The sequence below is a fragment of the Antedon mediterranea genome, chromosome 8 (assembly GCF_964355755.1).
Source record: "Antedon mediterranea chromosome 8, ecAntMedi1.1, whole genome shotgun sequence".
Classification (NCBI taxonomy): Eukaryota; Metazoa; Echinodermata; class Crinoidea; order Comatulida; family Antedonidae; genus Antedon; species Antedon mediterranea.
In genome coordinates this window covers 12,036,200-12,064,028 of record NC_092677.1, presented here as the reverse complement: position 1 = coordinate 12,064,028, position 27,829 = coordinate 12,036,200, and the positions used below count along the sequence as shown (strand labels likewise).

At 32.7% G+C, this 27,829-nt stretch overlaps 1 protein-coding gene across 2 annotated transcripts; it reads right to left on the bottom strand.

The window, feature by feature from the left end:
* Positions 1-553: 553 nt before the first annotated feature.
* On the bottom strand, positions 554-27,469 carry LOC140057772 (uncharacterized). 2 transcript variants are annotated; one of them, XM_072103502.1, is made up of 9 exons: positions 25,678-27,469; positions 19,088-19,424; positions 17,772-17,873; positions 16,558-16,625; positions 14,627-14,689; positions 13,411-13,541; positions 6,523-6,568; positions 4,933-5,001; positions 554-4,404 (listed from the first exon to the last, which is right to left on the bottom strand). In XM_072103502.1, exons 1-9 carry the CDS (start codon positions 27,178-27,180, stop codon positions 3,850-3,852), a joined length of 2,874 nt encoding a protein of 957 aa, XP_071959603.1. In that variant the 5' UTR covers positions 27,181-27,469; the 3' UTR covers positions 554-3,849. The 2 variants fall into 2 exon arrangements, with proteins under 2 accessions (XP_071959603.1, XP_071959602.1); XM_072103501.1 differs by having other exon boundaries at positions 6,517-6,568; positions 25,678-27,468.
* Between the last annotated feature and the right edge of the window lie 360 nt (positions 27,470-27,829).

The following is a 27,829-nucleotide window of genomic DNA, read 5'->3' as shown; positions in this document are numbered from 1 at the left end:
CTAAGCTTTAAAGCTCAGGTACAGGCATGAATTTTAAATATAATATCTGGTTAATTGAACATAAATCTAATAATTGTAATATAAATCATGACGAAAAAACATGAATTTCCCTTAAAATGGTCAAATACAAAATGTGGCAAAATTCTGCTATAAAAACCAGGAAGACTTTTTTTCAGTAGTTAGGTACGGTAGTTTTAACCTAATGTAATAAGGTGTCTGGTGACTCCCTAGAAGGTGAAAAAAGATGGTAGATATACGATGGATAATTATTGCTATAGCATGAAATAAAATTGGTAAAACTCTGCCAAGTATTAAGGCTTTAAATATTTATTTACGAAATTATTTAATGATGTTAAGGTATATTGCAAGGCAAAATGGAGAATCAAATGATTTTGAGAAACAATGGGTAGACTTTATTAATTTATTGTAATATTAATCTTGTTACTGCTTGTTATAGAAAGACACGTCTTTTTGTTTATTTTGTCCTTTTTTTATTTTTTCTCTGTATGAAATATGAATAATAAAAAAAAAAATAAAAAAAAAATATTGCTATATTAGTATGAAATAAAATTACTAGATACTTATTATTATATAAATTATATTACCTATATTTAGTCATCTGATAACATTTTTACCACACCGTTTATTTTTCTTCTTTTAGTGCCTCTCTATTTGCATTTGTGTACAAAAGAATAGAGATTTTACTGTGTACTTTGAACTACCCCACCCACATAAGAAAGTGCTTATTTTCAACAAGCTCGAAACTATAGATCGATAATTATTGAAATGTATGATCAATAGACATTTTTTGCCCGCACCTGGCATTTAAGGTCAAGAATACCGCGATATAGGTTGTTAAAAACTAAATCCGTTAATAAATCACACATAAACATACTGATTCAATCAACATGTAGTATTGTATTATATACCATACTGCTCATATAATACGCACAAAAGATAATATTATTTACACACTTCGAGGAGTCCACTTGACCGATTTATTAATAGTGGGCCTTTCGTTGTACTTAACCAATAATCTGATGTGTTATGTTCTACCGAAGTGCCGAATTATCTATAAACATTTGACAGGACGGGGTGGTATTAGCCCCAGGGGGATAAATAATTTGATGGGTCAAAATGTTGCAAACATCACTGTATTTTCTTTTACAAAAGGATGAGCATCATTGGTGATATTATCTTATCCGAGTTTGGTACGTCCACATTTTTCGCAACGCAATGGCGTAAGCGCGCCACAAACAATTGGCCAACCACGACGCGATTGGATGATGACCTATCCTCATCGTGATTGGTCAAATTACGTTGCGCGTATCGGTGTCGTCGCGTCTAAGTGGGAACCAAACTTATTGAAAAAACTACTCGTGCTATTATGTACAAACATCTGCAAGCATATCAACTTCTAAACGAATATAATGAATGCAAAGACAAACACAACTAGCCTATATTGTTATTAATATTTATTTATCGTCGGTTTTCGGCGGGTAGAATTGACTAATAAACAAAACGGTCATCCCATCACGTGGCATAATAAAACTCCTCATAAAACTTGTCACGAATGATTAGCCGGTACACTGACATTATCGACACAATGAATTGATACATTCTAACACAATGTACACAGTCACCTTTATGAGAAAGAAGCTAAACAACTATTTACAAGGAAATGCAATAAAGTTTACACCATATTACTACGACGCGCGCCTGCGCGTACAAAAATGGTTACTATAATATCACCGTTTGTACGCGGGCGTCTATTTGTCAGTGACCAATTGAAACGATTAGGCCGTTATTTTGTATGTCTATTTTTTATTACGTAATATTTTATAATTGACCTATCTTATTTTGGCACGTTTCTTGGTGCCGAAACGAAATTGTTTTCGTCAAAGCACCGGAAAATACGCCCCATTTAAGACGCACAACTTTACTTGCGACAGTGTCCACAATACGCCTTTCGTTAAAATTAATTTTAAACGCTTAGTACATACAGTATTGGTTAATGCAGTAATACAATACCGTAACAATTAATATTAAATTGACGGATGGTATTTAGCATGCTTTTGGTCTCTTACTAGAATCACTAAACAGCACTGTATTTTACACTCTTAGAGGTACGAAACAATACGACTTGTATTGATACAAAATAAGTATATACTATTTTGTTCAGATTCTTGCTAGAAAGAACTGTTAACTAATATCAAAATACCTTCATTGTGAATACACATACGACGAAAGGTTATACGTACATATGTATAAAACATCTTGGCTTGAATTTCATGGATTTATAATAGTTTATAGTTCCATGGAAATGTTTAAGTACTTAACCTTAGCAAAGTCATACTAACCAAATACTGGCTCTTTTTGCAGCAAGTAAATCAAATTTCACCGTCTAGCCTGGTGTACCAGAAGAGTCTTGAAACACTAGAGCATAAACTGTGTGTATTGGAAACCAAGAGCCTGAAAACACTAAATTATTATGATACTATAATATATTGCAAAATAAGTTGATTACAAGGCGACTTCTTGCTGGTAGAGAAATACGAAAACTTACTCTTTAAATTCTACAGCTAAGGGGATTTAAAACTCTTACACGAGAATGGAAGACAATACATAAAACGGGCAAGCTTGAAAAAATGATTACAACTATTTCAGAATACATTTATGTATATATTATTTGTAGCTAAGGGGATTTAAAACTCTTACACAAGAATGGAAGACAATACACAAAACGGGCAAGCTTGAAAAAATGATTACAACTATTTCAGAATACATTTATGTATATATTATTAGTTGAATACATAATGATAATACCATTTATGACGACATCCATATTAATGGGTTATGATGGTATCCTTTAATAGAGGCTCTACAATTATTGTAGTATTATTAGAGAGGTTTCGCAATCTTACGAATACGATAACGAAAACGGATACGTCACGCACACGTATTCATTTTCGTAAGCCAGTAAAAATCTGTTTCGCATGGCAACGAAATATTGAGGCGCGTCCAAAATATGACTGCGGTAAATTTGAGCGAAGCGCAGGTACGTGTTGCTTGGTGCTCGACTGCCTAGGCCTAGCGTAACGGTGATCAACATCAAATCGAGTGAGGAGTTTAAAAACTGCTATTTATCAAAATTGACTTGGCATTTTAGTAAATTACTTTAGTAAATTACTTTCAATAAATCTATAATTATATTATACATCATGAATCATTCCTGATTCAAATGCAAAATGTGCAAATAGATCAAAAACTATACTCGTTTTGTAGTTACGAATATGACTGGTGATATTCGTCAACACGAATACGCTTTACGAATATGAAATGGGGATCAGCTCAAAAGTTTCACAAATGTATGACGTATCCGTTTTCGTTATCGTATTCGTAAGGTTGCGAAACCTCCCTAATATAGACAATTCAAGTATTTCTGACAAAACACAGTAACTTCCTCTGGATAACGAAGATTGTACATTTACGAGTTTAACAAGGGATGAATGTTCGTTAATTTTTTTGTTGCAATGTATATACAAAATTTGCTTTGAATTCATTCAAAACATTTCTATTCATATAATAGTTACACCTTAAATGTATCTTTTTTTTTTCTAATAAAATGGAAGATTAAAATAAAATATGTTTATAAAAATGATTGGCATTGTCGTTTTTAATTTACAACCTACAGACAATGCTGGCAATAGCAGTAATCGAGTATAACCGTATACACTGTAAAATTTACAGAAACTTAAGGACAAGTGTTTTTGTACATTAAATAAATGATTCTATTTATCAGGAGAACCTGAATACTTTTCTTTGCTGAAAGAATCGCTGATGCTGATCTCATAAATCTGTAACCACATAGTTTTCTAAAGCACGATCAGTAGGTTGCCGGTGTTTCGCTCCTGCTACTCCCGGTGCTGCCGGGTACGGAAAAATTCCACGATCCTGTGAACCGTACCGTGACAATTGGGGATTGTCGTATTGTCCAGGGTGGGGGTCATGCGGTGAGTAAGGCGGTGGAGGAGATCGACGCCCCTCCTGATAAGGTTGTGTTCCACTGCCACGTTGCTGATTTTGAAACGAGTCACTACGTGTTGATGCAGATCTGCTAAAACCGGCATTCTGAGGTGACATAGTTCTTGGAGACGCTACTCCTGAGGTTGGCGATAAGGTTCCATATTGTGGAGAATTCGATCGTTGGCTGCTCTGTGACGGGTGACGCCTTTTAGGTGATGCTTGATAACCAGATCTGGGCGACATCTGTGGTGAGTATGGTTGCGATGAACCTGTTGGGGATGTTGCCAGGTGGCTTACATGGCAGGTGTAACAATACAGGTGGTTGTCTAATGGGTAACATCGGTGCTCAGCATCATCTGATAATTGTATTCCGCAATCCTGAATAGAAAATAATCATAGTTATTAATCTTTAAATCAGTATGTAATTGATGCATTGACTTCCAACACATTAGGAGATCTTCTTATCCCTCGTCCTTACCTTGAAATCTTTAAACTTTCTTTTAGTTTCAATGCTCCTTCTTTCTTTAATTCTCTACCTTTAAGCATTCGTAACACTTACAATTTCTTCTCCTTTAAATCTCTTTTGAAAAAACATCTCTTTCTCTCTATATGATATTATTCCTTAATTATCCTTCTTACATAGTAGGCCTACTGTATATTTATATATATATTTATTTTTTATATCTTTGTTAATTTTGTATTAACAATCGTTCTATTTTTATAGAACCATTCTCATAATCATTCTTCATAGCGCATGGCCCAATCTGATGGGAAACAATACATGCTTTCTAAACTAAGTCTTGCATGAAAGTTAGGAAAATCCTGATATACTGGGCCAAGATTTGGACCAGGTCCTAAGACTGGTAAAGCCAAACATATTAACCACCAAACTACGATGACACTTACCTCACATTTATAACAATCAACATGAAAATCTTTATTCATAGACACTACTCGTACTGTTTCATTTGTTCCCTAAGAAAGAATAAAGATAAAAAACATTTACAATCAAATCTAAAATAGGATTTTCAGGTGTATCTATAGATACATACCAGTATTCTACAATTAAAAAAGGAAGCTGGACCTGAACAATTTATGTGAGACCTTTGACTCTTGAACATAATCAAAATGTGAAAACATTTGATAATTTTTTAATAAAAAAAATAACCCAGCATGACATGATAAATTTTAAGAAAGATAAGATCAAGCTATCTTGCACACGGCAAACGCATGAAGCTTTAAGCTCTTTTAAGTGATGTTTTGAATTATGTAAACCGCAAATAATAACAATATTCTATAAAAAAAACTTTCAACTAGTATGATTAAAGAAATAATCTTGCTTGTTTTTTTGTGTCATCAAAAGGCGTCACCAATAATGTTTCAAAAAAATGTTCGTGTGAATATAAGCAATTTCAGGTTAGCAAATTCATTAGAAATTTTGCATTATTGCCTTCAAAAACTGAACTTAACTAAATTAAAGTACGGTTATGTCCCATTAAGACTGTAAAATTATTGAAAACTGGGCCCCACTCACATCAATCAAACAACGTAACACATTGTTTAGTTACAATAGTAAAGTAAATTATGAAAAGATAATTACTTAGTTTTAGAACTAAATTACAATTTAATTTTAATATTTTGATGAATTAAATATTGCCAAGGATTGCAAATAAATTAAGTTTGTTTGTTTGTTTGTTTTTTATTGATAATTAAGTGACAATAAACATATATATATATACAAGAAAGATGTGTGGCTGGTGGGCAAATAAGTTCAAAGAACTTTAAGTTATAGTTCAATTAGGTGGCAATCTGTTAACAGTATAAACCCACATAAAAGATGCTATTCTTCTTGTCTTGGGTGTGAAGTGTTTTGGTGCAGAGTGCTATTTTTTTGTGATAACAAAAAATGGGATAAGACTGGATTCAAAACCACAATTATGGAATTGATAGCTAAGTAACAGATACAAGTAAAGGTCCAAGTAGGATTTGAACCCAAGAATCTGGTATTGATAGACAAGCACCATAACCATAAGTCTACAATATCAACTGTCATACAGTAGAACCACTATTAAAAAGGAAACCATCAGGACCCTAAATATGTCCTCTGAAAGAGGTTGGCCGTAGCAAAATATATGTTGTCTATGGGAAAGTGTTCTACTGTATACAAACTACATACATACCACCTGTGTTGTACACAGACTACATACATACCACCTGTGTTGTACACAGACTACATACATACCACCTGTGTTGTACACAGACTGCATACATACCACCTGTGTTGTACACAGACTACATACATACCACCTGTGTTGTACACAAACTACATACATACCACCTGTGTTATTCTAATTACTCCTTACCAACCTATGTGCATTTTGGTGCCATGTTTTGGTGGACGATGAGGATGGAAATGAGAATGAGATTGCCGACAGAGAGACGGCAGAGTACATGTTAGTAGACAGGGTGCAAGCAAAGTAATGGAAATACCTCTACCGGGGTTATAGGCTGGCCACATATGTCACACTTCGGTGCATGAATTCTGAAAAAGAGAAGCGGGGTTTTCGTGATTAGAAGAGCAATAGCGTGATTTTTGTAAAGATGGTATGATTTTGAGGAAATTAACCATTTCAGTCCAGCAAATGAAGCAAGCCCTCAGGCAACTGGATAAGTTCTGTACTAAGGCTCAATAAGGCATTGTGTAGGCCACAGGTAAAATCTTGGTAAGGAATATGGACCAGAATTTATACCAGAGCCATAAGTGAAAATGTTGGGCTTTTTTGGTAAATACATTCTAAGGTAAAACTACAAGAAAAACACATTATACTAAATGACACATATAGAAAAGTTTAGGCTAAATTTTGTTGGATTTAATGAGTTTGTTTGTTAGTGCCAAAAATCTGGTAACTTTAGTGTACAAATTCCTGTTCCATTAAAAAAAAAAGTTGGGTTTGAAAAGTGAGTGTACAATTTCTTATGTAGTTCTCTCTCCCAACAACTAGATAAATTCAAGTGTATGTAACCAATTTAGCCAAACTTTACTATATATGTAGAGTATACATCTGTACAAAGTGGTATATAATATTAATGTACACGGCATACTCCTACTCCAATATCATCATTTCTTTCTACAATACTTACCAAGTATAAAAAGAAAATGTTTTCATAATGTAAGAATGTCTGTGCATGTGCTTATGAGGGTAAACAAGTGCATTGTGCAAAATTTAACCTCTACACTTGAGTTATAGTATATAATAAAATATATGTAAAATAAAATTGTATTGATGGATAAATGACACTGACATTTAACAAGACGGTTGATTACAAAGTCAATAGGACATATTTTAGGGAGAACCCAAAAAGGAAAAACTAATTTTCAAAATTTTAAAAAAGTATAAAAAAAAAATCTGTACTACCGAAGAACATAACCATGATTAAACAAATGAAAACAACAGGAAAAAAAGTTCTGAAACAACAGGTTGAAGTTAATGCAGAACAGTGTGCATTTTTAATGGTCTAGAGCATTATGTTACCTTCATGCTGGTCATTACAGTATTAGGTACTGTGCTTATACTTATTTTTATTCTGCTCTGCTGCCCTCAAGTAATACTGTTGGGAGATACCATTTTTGAAGCAGGAATAGTTTTTGTTTGTGCTTTTTACGTTATTAAATTATACCTCCATGGTTAAATATGAAACATGTACACTTCAACATAAACAAAATATATAATTTGTGATCTGCACAATAAACCCCCAAGATATCTCCCATACACAAAAATTAATAATTAAAAAACATATCAAGAAACTGGCTCCAATAAAAACTCATATGCTCGCAATATATTGTATTGTTTTATAAGTATTTTAAATGTATTTTAAGGTATTTCAAATGTGTTTTAATATTATATTACCTCACAAACAAAGGAAGACAATTTTCATATATATTTTACAATTACAACAGATAATATATATCTGTATCTGCTGTATAATATGATATGCACTATTAGACCACTGGCATTTATCATATTAAGTCCAATTGGAAGGTGAGTTTACACCCTAAACGAGGTATGGTTGTAGAGTATACAAATCTAGTGTAGGTGGTATCAAAACAACATCTAATATTTTAATTCAACAATAAATCAAAAGAAGTATTAATACTGACCACAAGTTAATAGACATTGAAGACTAAAGTAAACAAACTCAACAAACGAGGGCAGGCTAATGTTTAACCTAGTAACAATATACAACATATCTGTTGAATGACTAATAACACGTTTGATAATTATCAATTATGGCTGATAATGGTAAAATGTAGTACAGATTGCAGAAATTTATAGGAAGAATAGGTGCTCATCAACAACATAATGAAAGCACTCAGAAACTGAGTGAAGTACTTTTCAAAATACTGCCACAGAGGGTGCATGTTGATATTTCGGGCCATGTTAAAGTAATACACATTTTTCTTTTTTTTATTTGTCAAGTTTTTAATCAACCAATTTTCTTGAATTTAAATAGTCATGTTCTTTAGGTATATAAAAAATGATAACTTGAAAATTGTAGACGCTATCGTGCTAACAAACATACAAAGCAATTACTTACTTGGCAAAATTCTACTTTGCCAAGTAAGTAATACACAGATTCAGTACACTATAATACATACTAGAAAGGGGTTCACAGAGATCATCAATAACAGTGAAGGACTAAAAGTGGGATAGGTATTATCATTATATGATAAACATTACATTATAAATGAATCAACATGGTCAACATAGACAACACAATTTATATTTTGGTTTTAATATTTTAAGTGGCGAGAATACCATCAAAGTCCAAAATTTCCAAGAATGATGCTTTTGTCTCTAGGCTCAAATCATGAACTCAGATTTGAACCCAGGTTGTGGGAGTACCAGTCTGAATTATATGATACTGATAAATAAATTATAACAACCCCAGAAATGGCAGTTTTAATTAGTTATTCTGTAAATTTGTTAGAAAATATAGTGTTGACTGTAAATAAGACTAGAAATGTTGTAATTTTATAAAAATTCTGGATCTCCCTTAGCAGAAGGATGAATACAACAACAAAAAAACAATTAAAAAATAAACATTTAAAAGGGATAAATTAAAAAAAATATATAGATATATTCATATCATAATCAAAATATGCACAAAGAGATATATATGTATAAATAATAAATATAATTCATAAAGAAATTAACATATCAATGATTACAATACTCTTCATGCCATAGTTAGCTCATTTTACTTACAGTGTTGTTAAACTATAAGAAAAATTGAGAACAAAACAATATTATACTGTATAATAATAAAATTATATATTATATATTTTACTCATATCAAATGTCCCTAAATATAAATTGGCGTTCTCTGTTGATACACCAATATTTTTAAGCAGAATTTATAAATCTAAAATAAGAATTAGCGCCCTCTATTCATAAACCTGGGATATTTTTAGCATCCATTATCTTTCATATGAAACTACCGTATTTTCCGGAGTATAGGTCAAGACTTTGTGGGAAAATTTTAATTGCAAAATCTGGGGGTCGACTTATACTCTGACCATGCGATTTTTGAAAAAAATTGTTCAAAAGCCGTCAGCTGTCAAGGCCCAGCAAGGTCAGACAATGGCCTATCATCAATCACTCACAGAAGTTTTCAATTTAATACCTACATTGTACAAAATAATACAACTCCAACAAGTACTGGTCAATAAAATATTAATATATCACAATTACTCATTTTGATGTTAATATTACGCTTTTAAGATAATTAAGAATAAATAGTTTTCTTTATGCTTCTTATTCACTCTCGCGAAAACATCGTAACACACACCACAGACGTCGGCGGAATGTCCATGCAGCATGTTTGTTATTGCGCGATATTTTCATCTATACACATGCGCAGTTTGTTTGTTTGTTCGTAATTACAATTACTGCGCATGTCTATTGATAAAATAAATTCTACATTTACAGATAACGCGATTTACAACTACTTGCCTGTACAATAATAAGCCTCCTAATGGAAAACTTGTTTTAATTTATTCGAGTGACGCGCAAAAACATCGCTGATGGCAAGTAACGCTACATCGCTGTCATTTATTATAGGCTGGTGAAGACGGCGGCGAAGTCGTCGTCATTACGTCCGTCCGAAGTTGTGTTATTAGCCGATTTTGGGGGTCGACTTATATTCAGGTCATACCAAAATCAACGATATTCTAGGCCAAAGTTGGGGGTCGACTTATACTTGGGGTCGACCTATACTCCGGAAAATACGGTAGTTAAAAGGTTTCAATGTCAAAAAAACTATAACAAGATAAATTAAAGGCACTAATGCTGTGAAGAAACAACAAGTTAAATAGTTTGTAAAAGCAGAACGAATCCAGTAGACATTTAATTACTGAGGTTTTACTATACACAACTTGAAACCGTTTAAAATCATCTACGGAATCGGTTGAAATTTTAGTTGTGATATAAAGTAAGGTAATTGAAATTTGACTTTAACGCTTTGGGTCTGGAGAATTTTAGCATTAACGAATTAAACATAATGTTGTTTGCATTCAGGATTTTCTTCCTTTGTTTTTATCAGGAGCTTAAATACTATTTAGCTACTGTGATGTACCAACATGAGAATAATATTTAGAAGTCCAGTTGCCTTTGAGACACACCTTGAACGACCGTGATAAACATGCACTTTTCTTGGAAAAGAGTACAAAACATCTCTTATTTCCGAAGTATTTCAATTTGAAAAGTGATAAAAGGGTGTCACACAAGGAAATAACAATCAAATTGAAACTCTTTTGTTTTGAAATAATCAAGTTCAGAAGAAAGAAAAATGAAAGTGGCATTTTCTGTTACCCTGGAAGGAGACACCAATATAATAGACAATTTATTATTGTTAAATACCATCAGTAAAGCTTGGTTCCTACTATGATGCAACTAAACGAGACATAAGCTCAATACAACACTCTCTATATCACTCTCTGTCTTCAATTAATAAAATATACTAATAACTATAGTACCAGAAATAGATTAAAATGTATAAGAAACCATCATTTTTTTATGGAAAATAGATAAAAAAAGAGTCAGAAAACAATGCAGATAATTGCTATACTATCAAACCTTTTGTATTTGAATAGAATTATACCCTTTACCACCAAAAAATCTTCCTTATAAGTTTCAACCACAACAACCAGTGCAAGATGGTTCATAAAATAGCCATGCAAATTAAAATAGACAACAAAAAAAAACCTTATGATATGGATGCAAAATTAATAACCTGAGCAACCAACATAATTAAAGCTTTCAACTAAATCAAAGTTTCCATTTATTTCGTAACTTTGTTTTCATAAATAACACCAATAAAGACAAATTCTATAAAATTACTGTAAGCCTATCAATAGTAAATTTTATATTCATGACTAATCATGAATATTTATGAGTATGAATAATGAATATTAATGAGTACAATTACTCATGAATACACAATTACCTCAAGGCATGATGCATTAGTAATTATTCATTCACGGAACGAACTTAACTATTGCCTAGTAATTTTATTGCATTATATTACTGCATTGAATAATCTAAAGACGTCTACATTTATTTTCTAGAAGCTCCAAAAGTAAAATCACCAAGTAGAAACCCAAGCATGGCGATAAATTGTCTACCGTGGCAGTCAGTGGATGCTTCATCCGGAAGTGTCTCTACAAGCAATAAATATGCAAATGACATGCAAATTTTAGTTCTTTGCAATAATTATATCCATCTGAATTGTAACCACTAAAGATATTAATAAGTGTTGAATGATTTGATAATAAATGAAAACAATTCAAAATGTAATTGTACTTTAATTAATTATTGTACAGTTATGATGATGATGAAGAAAACATTTTTTTTTAAGATGTCAATCAATTATATACCATGCAAAAATAACATAAGATTAAAAAATACCTTCTGCTAAGTAGCATAAATAAAAAAAATCAAATCATATTTCAAATAAATTAATATTTCATAGATATTAGTTATGAATATGCAATGTGAACTGTATAGTATAATTTGATGTTGGATATTTAGCTGTTGTATGTGGTCTTTCTTTTTTTTTATTTACCCAAAATAAATCATAAACATGATAAATATAAACAAAATATAACATACATCATGGAAAGGGCTAAGAAATAGTAAAACTAATCAAGTTCAGCCCCAAACATACTACTGATTTTATATTAAAAAATAATCATTATTTCAGAGCAATACACCTAGCCTTAAATCGTAGCCTACAAATATAAAATGATAATCATGATGAAACAAGCCTCTGTGAAGCGATATCGTATTGGGATTTAGTTTATGAAATATTGGACATATGATTACCATGTGAAATACACTACTAACATGCTTAAACACACACACATACAATCTATTTAGAAAAGCAATAATTGTATGAAGTTACACAGCCTTTATACTTATGGCAAAAATGACTAGTTATTTATTAATTCATTAATCAGAAGAAATTATTTTATTCATCTAAATAACTTTCTATTACAGTAGTGAACATTTTTCATTTTAGGATTAGATACCAAAGTTAGAAATGCATTATTAATGACTGTACTGGACAAACAATAGAAAAACATGAAAAATATCAGTTCAACAGGTTACTAAACTTTTCCACTTTTTCAAAAATAATTAAACAAATGAACTATTAATATAATGGGTAATATAATTTTTTAATCAACAGCCTACCAGACAATTGAACAATTCCAGGGCAGGGAGGATGCTCAAAAACAATGAGATAACTGTCTGATACTTTGAGGCTCATTGCTTCCTGTACAATCCATATATAAATACATAATGTAGTAATGCTGAGCATAACAATGACCTTTGACATGCACCTGTTTGCATCCCAAGCCGATAATATAGACCAATGTTGTAGGGATAAAATGGTTTCCTTTGGGTACTAAAAATAAGTTTCTACCTCTTGAATTTCACTTTATAAAACTTGATACTTTCAACAAACAGCCGATGTATGTTACCAGATCTCAAAAACAGAATACACAAAAGTTCTATGGAACTATACGTCCATAATCAAATTGGCTCTTTTTAATGTTGCTTTTACAGCAATTAAAATAACTAAAAAATAATGTGAAAATTTTGATAATGATAATTATGGTTAAATCAACACACAATGAAATGCCCAATTCGATCCGTTGCCTGTGCAAAAAACCGTATTAATAGCAACCTTTCATCACCTTTTCCTTTTAATTTAAGTGGTCTTTAATTGGAGGAGACTATACAAGTGATGTTGTATAATTTGAATAGTTTATTGTTGTGGAAGTATTAGTAGAGTACTATAACTAACAATTAATATACTCACTTGTGATAATCTTTGACACAATATATCTTGTGGTCCGAGTCTATCGTAAATGGTACACCATCAAGACACTGGTTGCATACAACACAGCGGAAACAGCCTGGATGATATGACTTGCCCATTGCTTGCAGAATCTACATAGAGAACATTACACTAGAAATTTGCAAATTAAAGAATATTATATTGTTTGAAGGTTTGCCTAGTGAGGACATATGACCCTTATGTTTCTTTTATCACTATGGAAGATTTTTATTTGCGACCTATGACCTCTGCATGCTATTAAGAGCTTTTGATTTTAAACAAAGTAAAACCTATGCATATTGTGTCGTTGGTTGGACAAAAAATCGGTCAAAACTGTAACGCAACCAAGTGAGGAAGCACGCCCCCAATATCCTCAAATGCACACAATAAATTAACAAATTTCTAAGTAATTGCATATCAAAAGCTCTCATATTCAATCACTAATATATTTTATATCAACAGTTTGGAAGTATATTTTAAGAGAATAGTGATAATGAAAATAATAAATGATTATAAAAATTTCTATAATAATAATAATCAAAATTATGATAAATAAACATTCGCTTTAGACATTCGATAATGTGAATTATTAATATCATAAAATAATAAATGTTCTTTGTCTGATAATTGCCATCTCATATTCATATTAGCTTCAAGAAATCCACTTTGATTAACATATTGGTCCGCAGAGTGTACTTATGACATTTGTAATAATTCATTAGGAGCGTTCACATCATCTTGGCATTCACTGTAGACACATACAGAAATAATGATGCGTAATGTAGTCTAGGTTTTAAGTAATGCCATACTTACAGCAGAAATTATGATTATTTGATATAATTATATTATTGTAAAAGCAATAACAGCAAATTTAATAACAAAACAATTGAGAAATACAGACAAAAAAATTCAATGTATAGTAAGTCTATATTCTATGTACTGTACTTAGGTTCTGAAGATGTGTTTGTCCTTGTATTCTTATAATATTTAACCCACTGGGCTGAACTCTTTAAACATGGTTGAAATAAATAGATTTAAAATAAAAACTCTGAATACAGCATTTAAGAAACTGTTTAAAAATGCCTCAAATATAAAAAATGTTTTGATTCTACTTTCATTAAAATAATTCTAAAGAATTTTTAAATGAAGGAAGATCAATATAAATAATAAAGAGAAATTGATTTTTAATAAAGCTAACCGTTTCCATAATGAGATGTCCACAGATTCCGCATTTTTCTGCAGTTTGTTGAAATCCAGAATACTGCAAAATAAAAAAAAATATAAAAAAACGAATGAACCTCTGCGAACAAGATGGTGTTAAGACACTTGTTGGTTGGTTTTTTGTTTTTCTTTTTTTTGGGGGGGGGGGGGGGTGTATTTTGGTGGATATATATCTGTATGCATGCGATTTAGATTGGTGGATCTTGAGGCCCAGCCTAGATCAACACATGGTTGTTCATCCCTGGGGTTGTGCATATACAAAAAAACAACAATAATTTACAGTACATAAATATATATTTATATATATATTTATGTTTAACAGTTTTAATGAAGTTTAATGTTTAGACGATTGTACAGTAGGGTTCTAGAGCAGCATTCTGTAAACTATTTCACGGCCTGAAATCCGGTTCCACCAGCCCTTCAAAAATTTTCGCAGCCCAAATTTGAACCATGGCCCATAGTTTGCTGAACGTCGTCCTAGACAAGTGAATGTCAACAACACCAAGGTTGTTCCATTCAGGTGCACCTTTATATTCAAGCCTACGTTTTTTATATTCAGTCTTAGATGAACTTTACCTAGAGAAGTCTTAATAACATTCAACTCAAGATGTAAAAACTGCATTATTAAAATTACCACACAGACAAAATCAATAGAGAGTGAATCATACTGAATAACACATGAGGATATTATAATAATATTCTGCACAGATGTATCATCCTAACAAAAAGGAAACAATCAATCAATCAATCAATTAATATATTGTTTATTTTTTTATATACATAAATAATAGCTGAGCATATCTTCATCAAGAAACAATTAATGTTATCCAATTTTACAATAATAAAGGTGACCCAGGTGACCTGGTTCTGTTGTTACTGATCAAGTCGTTTATAATTAGGTACTACAGCAAAACGCCTCCTTTGGCACCCCATTAAGGGGACACTTTTCTTGTGAAATGAATGTGGAGAAATGTTTAAACAATACAACCAATCTCTATTCAGGGACATCCTTGTTGAGGATATTCTGTCTGTATATATATGCAGTGCAGTGAACGCAAAGGGGCATGAATGTGTTTGGATGGGGCATGGAGGTATAACCATGGTTATGGGGTCACCTATGTACAATGAATTCCAAAGAATCATAACATTTTTTAAAATCACCTCACACTGACCCAGCCACTGGGTCCCCAATCTTGTAACACCTAAGCACGGCCTACACATTTAATAATACTATCAAGACAAGAATAACAATCAAATATGCAATCAAGCCAATAGGTTGTTGAGAATTAATTATTGCTATTACCATGTGAATATCCCAACACACTGTACATATGAATATTCATGAGGTTGCAACAGAGCTTGAATATCACATGCAATTATTACGTTATAAATATAAAGTGTGTATTCATGACAGATACAGAATTCAACCATTATTTTTCAATTCAAAAACAGTAATATAGTTCATGCAATTTTTTGGGTTTTTTCCCTCTATTCTTTCATTATATAAAATGAATATGCAAATATTAAATATGCAAATTACAAATAAATCATAATTAGTATATTTTCCATGAAATATTTATTATTTTCCTCTGCCATGAAATATTGTTATGTAATGAATAAGCAAATATCTTAAATTTTTCATAATTACAGACAAAGGTATTTGCTTATTTGCCATAAGTATTTGTCAATGTATATGTAAATGTGTAATATGTGTAAATGTGTGACATAAATATTCCATAATACATTGATTATTATGAACTGTATGTTAATTGGTGTTTTAGTATAGTAACCAATATGGCCAACTAGCATACAGTAGGTGTTTGATCTTTTCTTATCTTTTATATCTTTATTTGGCAGAAATTAAATAACAAAAAAATTTCGGTAATAAATATCTAAATTACAACTTACTAGATAATCTTCTTCACAATATACTTTTCCATGAACGTTGTAGAAAGCTTTACCTCTTAACGCTCGACCTGAATATAGAAAAACAAAAAAGTGACCAATCATACAGTTTGGTGGACATGAACAATACCACTGGTTGGCTGCTAAATCGCTATTAAATGCAAGTTCTCTGTGACCTATTTAAAATATTATTTAAAATAATTATACCATAGCGTGTACAGTACTTGAACAATGTTTATTTTACACTTCTAATTATATTATTTACATCCTGATTTTATTAAACATTTCCTTATATGGTAAATTGAATTACAATGTTCACATTAAGATTAAAAAATACAATCAATTACAATTTAGTATATATACAATGTATTTAATAAATAGCCTTCAACAAGGACTATGTTTTTTGTAAATAATCTCTAGCTTTTCATTTTCTTCATTTTTAATATTATTTGATTATTATATAAAAATGCCTACAGAATCATTGCTTACAGTATTTAGATCAAATTTATATATATATATATATATATATATATATATATTTCTAAGTCAGACAAGTAATTTCACAAATTGCAAGCAATTTTAACAGCTGCATTCCTCCTTATGTATTTTTGTACCTTTACTAAAACAATAAAATCATAAATGTAGTATGTTATCATATCAACATATCAAATTTTCAAGTTAAAGGTCATCATCTGAAATCAAGATAATCATCTATGTAAAGAACATTCATTTTTTTGTAATCTCATGCATCATCATGCTAATAAAGTAGACTTAAAGATATACCACGATTGTAGAGCATTTCAATTGGTTATAATAACAAGAATGTATAGTGGGTCGTGGTATCAAATGTCTTGAATATATATAGGTCATGTTCTTTTATAACTAGAGGCAAATAAAATCACAATATCATGGATAATTTTTATTTCTTATTATACATGTTTGGGACAAAGGTCACCATAAAATCATTGACTACCAGTGACTGTATGTAGCTTAGGAGCATGCTCACTATGACCTTAAACTTAGGGGTCGCAAAATTTGTTTTAAGAAAAAGACATGTACAGTGTACTTGTGTAGTTTTTACTATTTGTCTAAACTCTTATTTAAAGAAGATTTAAAAGTACTGGTATTTAGTGAGATGACGGTTGAATGAAGATTCTGGGAAACCATACTATATTTCGGTTGAGAGCAAATGGTCAAAATATGTGACAACTACTTACCACATGACACGCATGTGAAGCATCGGGTGTGGTAAAGACTGCCCATTGCTTGACATGCTTGACCAGCTCCCTTGACCTTTTTGCCACATTTGACACAAACTCCTAGTAAATGAAGAAAACATTAAATGTTTAAAAACTAGAAAGAAAGGAATAAGGTTTTGTAGGCATTTTAAGTTTAATCGTGCAATTATATTACATAGAAAGATACTAGGCACCCTCCCAGTAGGCCCCATGGGGTTATTTACGTGGACAAGGTACATAAAAATAAAAACAGCCCGATTGTTGATGCTATATATACCTCTAAACTTGTTATTCTGTTATAAGCATAACATTGGTATATTGGTATAACCCATAAACCAAACAGAACCCCAGCTGTTCAGTGCTTTAATAATACCCTTCCTTATTGACAATACTGTAACCCCATGTAAAATACAATTTGTACTTTCGTTTCTATGCTTTATATACACAATGTCTTTATACAATCTCTTCTATTTATCACAGGTTCAGTCTTTGTACATTTGTTCTTTCATCTTTGGGTGTTACACAGGGCTCTTTATATTCGTATTAGAAAATATCTAATATCTTCAAGGTTGAATTACATGCGCCCAAACCGTACTATGATTCACAATGTTTCATTTAGATGGTATTTTGTTTGCGTGACCAAGATACCAACAAGTGCATTGGCCCAATGCATTACATCAATTCTGATTTTAGCAGTTAGACTTGGAACTAAGGAACAATACTGTACATATCATTTGAAATAACTATACCTTATTTTGTGTTACTGTAGAATATGTCTTATAGAAAATCTTTCAGAGAAGAGAGGGTTTTGACAGTGCTGTACAATCTTTAATAAAACCTTTGGGTAGGACCAAATGTGTGTTTGCTGAAAGTGTAGTTTTGCATGTTATGAGTAGGAAAGAACCACTTAGTTAAGGAGGTTACTGTTTTTTCAGGGAGTCAGATTTTTTGAGATTTTATCTCATTTGTTACAGCCTTAAATAGCAGACTTGACTTTATTATACGAGTCTGCTTGATCCAAAAGAAGAAAAGAAAGTTCACATTTCCGAGACCAGGGTACTGAATGGTTAGAATTAAACGTTACTTTACTGATGAAATATACTCAAATAAGTAGTGATTTCCCTACAGTACTGTAGTATTACATGACTGAAGATGAACTGTGAAAAACCATAATTATATTGATATTTTTCACTTGATCGATATTACAGTTGATAAAACAGTTAGGATTCTGGGTACTGGGGCATTAATAATTCAATTATTTATCACAAGATTATTTTGTATAATATAACTCTTACCAAATTCTTCTTCTACCGTTGTCGTTTCCATATCTTTTTCCAACTGTTTTGTTAACTCTTCCAATTTTCTTTCGGCTTCTGACATTCCCTTCTGCTTCGGTCCCATAACCTCATAACGCAGCAACGGGTTGGAACCTCTGGACAACTGACGTGCCAAGACGGGTGGGCCGGTGGCAAATGATGGTCCACCACTGATAGGGTGTGAATTCTCTTGTTGGACGGCAATTGGTGGGCAAGGATGGGTGTTCTCTTTTTGTGCAGACAAGTCTTGATACTCGCAAGGAGGAGGGATTTTACTGTTCTCTTGAAAAGAGTTGCCTTCTTTTACAGGTTTAAACTGAAAGAAAAGAAGTCATTTTATTCTTAACATTCTTCCTTAAAAATTATTTTCTAGATACAGATCTAACAGATCTAGGTCGTACAAAGATATAATCAGAAAAAAAGGGGAAAAAAATGCACTGAAAACGAAAACTGAAAAAAGGTCTTTTTAAATCTGCCATTTAAAAATACAATATTTACATATTATTAACAATGTCTTAACAATGTGTTTCCAAGCGAAAAAGTCAATAGACTTAAAAACATAAAATTACAATGCAACAACTAACAGCAGTAGTTTGGCTCTCTAACACTTTACAGTAGATGGGTACAGACAGTAATATCATCAAACCTATTTTACCTTTAATAAGCAACATAAACATTATAACTACAAATTAGAAATACAGATCTGAAAACTAACTTATTATAGACTAGAGCCTCCGCAATACAGAGCAAACTCACCCTAAATTCCATCATCTTTATCTACACAATGAAAGCACTCAGCCACGCAAATAATCGCAAAGTTATTGCTTCAGGGGAAACTTTCCGATATTTGTAACAAACTTTGTGCCATTATTTCCGAAAAACTGTAGAAACTGTATATTTGATCAGACAACTTCGGTAGAGTTTATTAGTTAGCTAAGAATCTTTTCATCACTTTAACAGTCACGGTGTACAGTACTTAAAACAAGCCCACTCACACAGTTTCACAATGTGACCTTAGATGAAACTAATCTCATCCATCATCAAGGATAGTATTACAGGTCAGAGGGTAAAGGTTAACAAGCAGTCAAGAAAGATGTTGTGATTGGACCAATTGAACTATAGTTTTTGATTGATCTTAACTACAGTTTCTATTACTTCAGTATACAGTACAATAAAAAGTACAGTACAGTATACCGTGCATAAGAAAACAGTTTGTTACATAAGAAATACGTGACCCACAGCTGTACACAGAGAAGATTTAAATTCAAAATTATATTTAACAGTTATCAGTACTGTAGGTTAAATACAATAAAATGACAAAAAAGTACACCAAACTAATTGTTATTTACAAAAATAAGTGATCTTACAGAAAAAAAAAGATTTAAATTATAAATTGTATGACAACAAAGGGTAAGTCTACTTAAACAGCAATTCACAACACTTGGAACCTCCACTATTGAATAATTGAAGTTTAACAATAAATGATAATTTCCCATAATTGAGGTTTAAAATAGAAGACAAATGCATTGTTGTCCAAGTCCAGTAGTGCGTTAAGTGGAAAAGTTATATTTTTTCTCACAAAATTTTGGATTGCATGTTAACAAAAAAAAAACATTCTTCATCAGTCACTTGCTGAATGATGTATGCACTTTTTTTTATGTGAATTTTTGATAAATAAACCGATAAGTATACTGTATATCATGGAGTAAGAAACTGTATTTGATAAATAAATAATGCTGCAAAATTTTGATACAGTAGTGGATACTGGCCCTATATTCTTGACCTATTTATACATGCATGATTTTGTAGACCAACTTTATTTCTTAATCAATCTTAAAGGTCATGCTCCACATGTAATAATTCTATCAGTGCCACAATCTCCTTGCAGCGAATTATGTTAGAATGTATAATGTTATACAATATAATTTTGCATAAAGAGGCTTGCTATACATAGGAAAAGGGAACATTCAAATTAATTTTAGACTGAGCATTTAAAACATTGTATTTGTACCTGACTGAAATAGTCTGGGTTCCAGACGGAGTTTTGTCTTAATATTAGTAAAAAGATAAATATTTTGCCACATATCCACATGTCGCGTTTCATACATATACTACTTGATTTTGGATACTCCGTCTGGGCACACACGTAAAAGTCACATGGTTTGACACCAAGAATTCTTGGTGCATACGATTATCCAGTTGACTAGTTTCAGCCGCATGCCATTGGCTACTCGCTCATACGCAGTTTTAATATTCATATTTCCGAATTTCAAAGACTCAACATGATGCACATGAGCTATGTTACGTTTAGACAATGTACTTGGGTACATTGATGAAAGTTTTTGAAGGCTAGAAATAATTTTATATGCCTAGTAGTCTGGTAAACATTTGATGGGATTTTTCCCTAGAACATGAAAACTCGTCTTGATATGATAGGCTAGCTTCTCCGCAAATCAAACATTTGTGGTCTGCAAATCGATTTCTATATGTGTTTCACAAGTCTGTATTTTCAGGCAAAAATCACGGTCGAAATAAAAACAAATACATTTTTTTAAAAAAGACAATAAATACAGACTGAATATACAGGGCAAATCTACTGACTGAACATAAAAAATCTATCTAATTCCATGAGAATTGAAGTTAATATTATAACAAATAAAAAAGCAATAATTTAACACTTTGACTGAACATTGAGAGCTCGAGTCATGCAAGTGAATTTCAGGTCTTGGACAAAAACTAATTTAAGCTAACGCCTTGAGTGTCTCTTCTCTTCTGGTCATAAGCTTTCATTTCTGTGCGCTTTGTTTGATTTTGGCGATGTATTTGTTCAATATATTGAAGTATAGTATCACTACAAGCAAGAATGATACAGTAGTAATTTGCTGTAAAAGCTCATGGGGCATCTCATCATCATAATACAATTTCCATTGACAATGTGTATGGATCTATGTTCATTATATCTATATATACTGTACTTTAAGATCAAACATTTAATTACTTACAGTTACACATTGTGCTTTAAATAATATAAGAATTGTATACAAGTTTGATTAGTTAATTAATAATTATGTACTGTACTGGTGGGTTAAACCAGAAATTTATCATAAGTTGGGACGATTTCAATACGTATACCGTATATTTCGGTGTATAAGTCGCACCTGTGTATAAGACGCACCCCCTAACTGAGAGTAAAACATCGGTATTTTTTATATCGTCGATGTATAAGACGCACCTTATATTTCATCAAAACAATGTTTTTTTTAAATTGTAATCAATCTTATTGTAATAATATATTTTGTTATATCTACAACGGCGTCCTTTACTTAGGTTTTTTCTTACCTAGGCTCGGCCGCGCCCAGCCTCAACAAGTTGTTTCTAACTTGTTATTCATGAGTTTCGCACCCGCAACATTGAGTGCATGACCGTGTGTGTAACACGCACGTGTGTGGGCTAGCCTCGCTCGATCATTTCGAGAGGGCGCACGTTTTCACGGACAATCGTATTCGATTAGTATCTATGTATCCGAGAAGTGTGTACGCTAGGTCCATGCTATAATCACCTGGAGAATATACTAGTCGAATACCGTACAACATGTGGCCGCCAAGAAGGGCTTGCGCTGGGGGGTCGGCGATCGTGCGTATAACTATAAATAAATACTATTCCAATCGTAAACGTTTACAAATGAAATTTTATCGGAGCGCCTAAAACAGCTCCATAATAAACAAATCTTTTCATCATATTTAGTATAACATCACGCTAAAATGCCTTGAAAACTAGGCAGAAGCAGGTTGCCGTTACGTTAGTACACTGTAGCTAGGCCTAGCCTAGCCAACGAGGTGACGATATGTACACTCTGTGTGATGTGGCATTTATGTTCGGTGTATAAGACGCACCCTTAATTTAGAGGTCAAATTTGCGTGTCAAAAGTGCGACTTATACACCGAAATATACGGTAGTTATTTCTATCATGTTTTTGAAGCACCTTTCATAGGCCCCGTTTCTGCTGCCAAAAATATACCGTATATATACGGTATATTTTATATACGGTATATTTTTTGGCAGCAGAAATGGGTCTCATAAAAAATATACCGTATATATATGCGGTATATATACCGCATAAATATCCCCATCGTTTGTGGATATTATACGGTATATTCCAAAATATACCGTATATTTCGTACCCCGTTTCTGCTGCACTCAAAATATACCGTATATGTGACCCGGCCCATGACACGAGGTCAAAAACTAACAGAGCGTGACGCGTTTGTTTGGTTTTTCTGCTGCATTGACACACACGTGTATAAGCAAGCAACAGATCAAAATATCACTGTGGACTAAAGAAATAACTATTTTTGCAATTCAATTGTGGGTAGAAGCAAAGGTTGGGGGAAGACTGCATGGTAACACTAACAGAAGAGATACCGAGATTTACAAAAGTATCTCAAACAAAATAAAAGCAGAATTTGTGGTAGACTTAATAACGCCAACCAAAGTTATCGGCAAACGCCGTCGTCTTCTTTGCATAAATCTAGTCAATGCCCATTCTACATTTCTAGATTGTTTGTGCGGTGTAAATTCGTTGCCACTTCTGCTCATTAGATTTAAAATAGAAAACAATGTCACGACGTTTTGAGAAACCATCATTGTTTTGTTTTTGTCATGTAACCTCACTACACGAGACTCTAGGTCAATCCATACTTCCGTCTCACGAAATGCATTTTGGGTAATGAAAGCCAACTTTTTTACAGCCCACTCACGAAGTATGTGCAGCGGAAACGATGCACAAATTTCATATACGGTATATTTATACGGTATATTTATACGGTATATTTGGGATTGGCAGCAGAAACAGGGCCATAGTAATGTAGTCAATTTTATGACCCACTATACGACCCTTGGGAGAGGTGGATGCGCCATTTACAAATAATTATTGAATATGTGTGTACCAAGAATCTAGATGGTACATCACATCAATAAACAATGGCGTGTCAATGTCTGTCACTTCTCCATCATATCATTGTCACCTGCATTTAAGTCACTTTTTTGAGTCAGTGGTGTGTCATGGCATTAATAAGGTATGACGCACATCGGACAAATAACCAATCTCTCCAAGTTACATAATTGAGTGCCACTGACGTATATTATTGGTATACTGAACAGTATTTCAATAAATATTACTGTAACCCAACAAAACTGTTTAAAAAAATTAATATTTAACCTTATTCTGTTAACCAACAATTTTAATTAGTGAGCTAAGAAATGTAGTATGATTTACGACATTGTTGTGACCTCTCTGAAAAAGACAGCTTCACAATTTATTTTCTAGGTCACATCACTCTCTCATTAATTATCTGTTTAAAAAAATGCAATTGATTTAATTAACACAACAGGGTTCAATCCTTTTAATACTATTGAATGTTTAGACAGTTAAAAGTCTTAATTAAATATTAATCTCAAAGCTTTATTGTAATTAAATAATAAATAATTTTGCAGATTTTTAAAATTCCATTTTAAAACTCTTTCAATTAATGTACAAAAATGACTAAGTAGTAGAAACCAGAGAAACATTTTATTTAGATTTAATTTTAAATAAAAAATGTTTTCCAAACTCAAATTCTTATTATTTAAAGAAATTTAATTTCTCAATTTTTCAGTTCAGTCGGAGTGTTGATTAAAAATAAGAATCTATAATTAAACTTTCCATAAAAAAAACAGTTTCTATCACCAACTACTTAAACTTTAACTGCCCAGTTAAGTACAGATTAACCGATTACAAGTCATTGTTCGAAAAATGAACTTAACAATCAATGACCAACATAATGATGTACTGAGGTACAGTACAGTCATTTATTGATTACTAAATTGTAAAGCCAATTTAGGCTATTGTTTATACTATTCTATGTAGCGTGTATTGTTCATTCACAATATTTTTTCACAATTACAATGTTCAATAGTGCCAAAAAAGCAAGTGCTTGTCAGTTTGGATACCATTTACATGTACAGTACACACATATAGTACACACATACAAGACAAAATTCATGAACAAAAACAAATTGAAATAAAATATGTACATAATAAAAAAACTAAATAAATAAAAACGAATATGGGTCGCCATAATTGTTCAGCACCTCCGTTGGGACACTCCCCTGCGGGGGAAAAGCCCCTTTACTTTACTTTCTTCCATCCCTAATAGAAGCCAATGGGATTAGGGCCTGATTGAAGTAAGATGCAATTCACATTTAAACCTGAAAACTGGATATACATCTACAATACAATAATTGTTTACATACGTACTGAAAGCAAGCTTTGATGGTGAAATTGGACAGTTGTTACTGTATACAGTACTGTATGTCAATGCATGTACAGTACAGTATGATAAACATACAAAAAGGCATTACGGTAATACATATTATAACTGTACAGTATATCACATACAACATACTCATATATATTGTATTATACTGTCCTATAAACAAAATTCTGTAACAAATTGAAAAAGCAAAAATATAATAAAACAAAGTTGTAAATAGACAAAATAAAAACAACTAATTATCAGAGCCTATGTTACCTGGTGATCTGAATCCTGTAAAGGTTCTCGTCGGAGATTTGATTTCTCTTGTGCAAGTTCTTTCAAATGTTCAACTGCTCCCAAGTTCTGTTTTGAAACAGGCACTTGTTCTTCTGGTTGTCGACTACCGCCAAATGTTTGCGTTCTTGGGTAGCTGTTCTGACGTATGTGTTTTGGGGGAATGGTAGATTTGTTTTGATCTCCAGTTGGCATTGACTTTTGAGTTGTCAATGGTGGCCGATTTTTTTCGATTGAATCTGTTCTTGGATCCTCTGTTTTATGTTCTCTTTCTATCTTCACCCCCACTGGGGTTGTATAGTCATCTCCATTTACATGTATTCCATTTTTTCCATGGTGGTTTTGATTTGAGTCTAACCACAGACCACTGTTTGGGTTTGAAGAGTTGCTCGATTTTCCTGAATTGGTTTCTCTAAAAGATGGGTTTGACCCTTTACTTTCTTCTGGATGACCTCTGCCTCCTCTGTCTGTACGCTGTTGCTCGTGGGGTCCTGTGAATGCACTATTTGGGCTTGGGGTCAATGAGGGACGACCTCCTTGATTTCCTTGCAGTGTTGACTGCTTTAGCATCAATGAAATATTATCAAGGTCAACAACCCCTTGCCCAGGTGGTTTACCATGCGGATCTTGGGGGTGTGTATAATGGTTTCTTGAGTTTGAGTTAACCTTTTGATAACTAGCTGGTTGAGGTGGGCCTCTACTCGGTGGTGGTCCCCTATGTAATGGTACTCTTGTTGGTGAATGGTAACCTTGCATATGATGAGGATGAGGAGCACCTCTTGGTGGTGGTGGGTACTGTGGATGTGGTCCTCTATTCCTGTACTGTGAATTGAGATCACCACTTCCCCTTCTTTGATGCCCGTAATCTATGCTAGACCTAGGACTATGATGTTGATGATGAGGAGAATGATTAACACTGTCCCTGACTAATTGCTGAGACATTCTATCACCAAAATTAGGCTGCATCATACCAGGATTATGTTGATTGGTTGCAGCAGATCTTGGGCTGCCATATTTGGCTGGCTCACCTCTACTTGAGAAACTTGACCGAGGACTTTGAGACACATGCACGCCGCGATTGTTATCATAGTGATTTGGATATGTATTGTCAACACTCCCACGTTTTATTGGATGATGAGAAGGATGTTGCGGATGTTGATACATAGCTGAATGATCGTCTCTTCCAGGCGCATGTACCTGTCCCGGTGAAGGTTTGTTGTTGTATACAGACGCGGGCCCAAAGTCGAATGATTCCCCTATACCACTTCCGGTAGACAAGGCTCCAGGCGAGTACATATAAGCGTACTCGTAGGACCTACCACCATCGCTTCCATAAGTGTCCGAATGAACTTGACGATAATCGTATGAAATATCACTATTTGGTGATTCTTTTCCATCTAAATATCGTCCAGAATGATCGTGAATGCTTTCGTAATGATGTTCTACTGACTGTCTTCTCTCAACACCGTGATGTTTAGCTTCCATCTTAGCGAACTACCTACTCACTACATGCCTTTAGCACGACTCAGTGACTAAACACAACACGCGTTGAAGAAAGAAACACTTCAACCAAAACCGCGTTCCGTAGTAGTAAAAAGCGTTGATCATAGCGTTTGATTGAAATTACTTTTCCTCCTTACTCGTATAAAATGAAACAATTGAAATTCCACGACCGATAGCGGCGTTATCACCTTCTTCAACAAGTACAATTGTGAAGCAATAAGCGTTAATTATTTAAGTTATAAAAATGTGCCGTCCTTCCATTCCAATGAAAAATTGCTTGATCATTGATCGATTTTTAAGTGAAGAAAATTAGGTAGTCTCTTTGAACATTTTTTATGCATAAGTAACCAAATGCAAGGTAAAGTCAATAATATGCTAAAGTAAACAGTAAAACAGTGAAAGGTGCATCCAAAAGGAAGAACAAAATACACAAAAACATATGATACAGTAAACAACATAGGCCTACATTATTAGAAGATTGCATTAATGAGTTTGGGTAAAAATCATGAGTTGCAGAACAAAATAGAGGGTGCTAGAGTTGAATTGACAAATTACTAGGTTTACAAATGCACAAAAGAATAAATAGATACACACATTTTGAAATGTGTTTAAATATTATAAAACATAATTC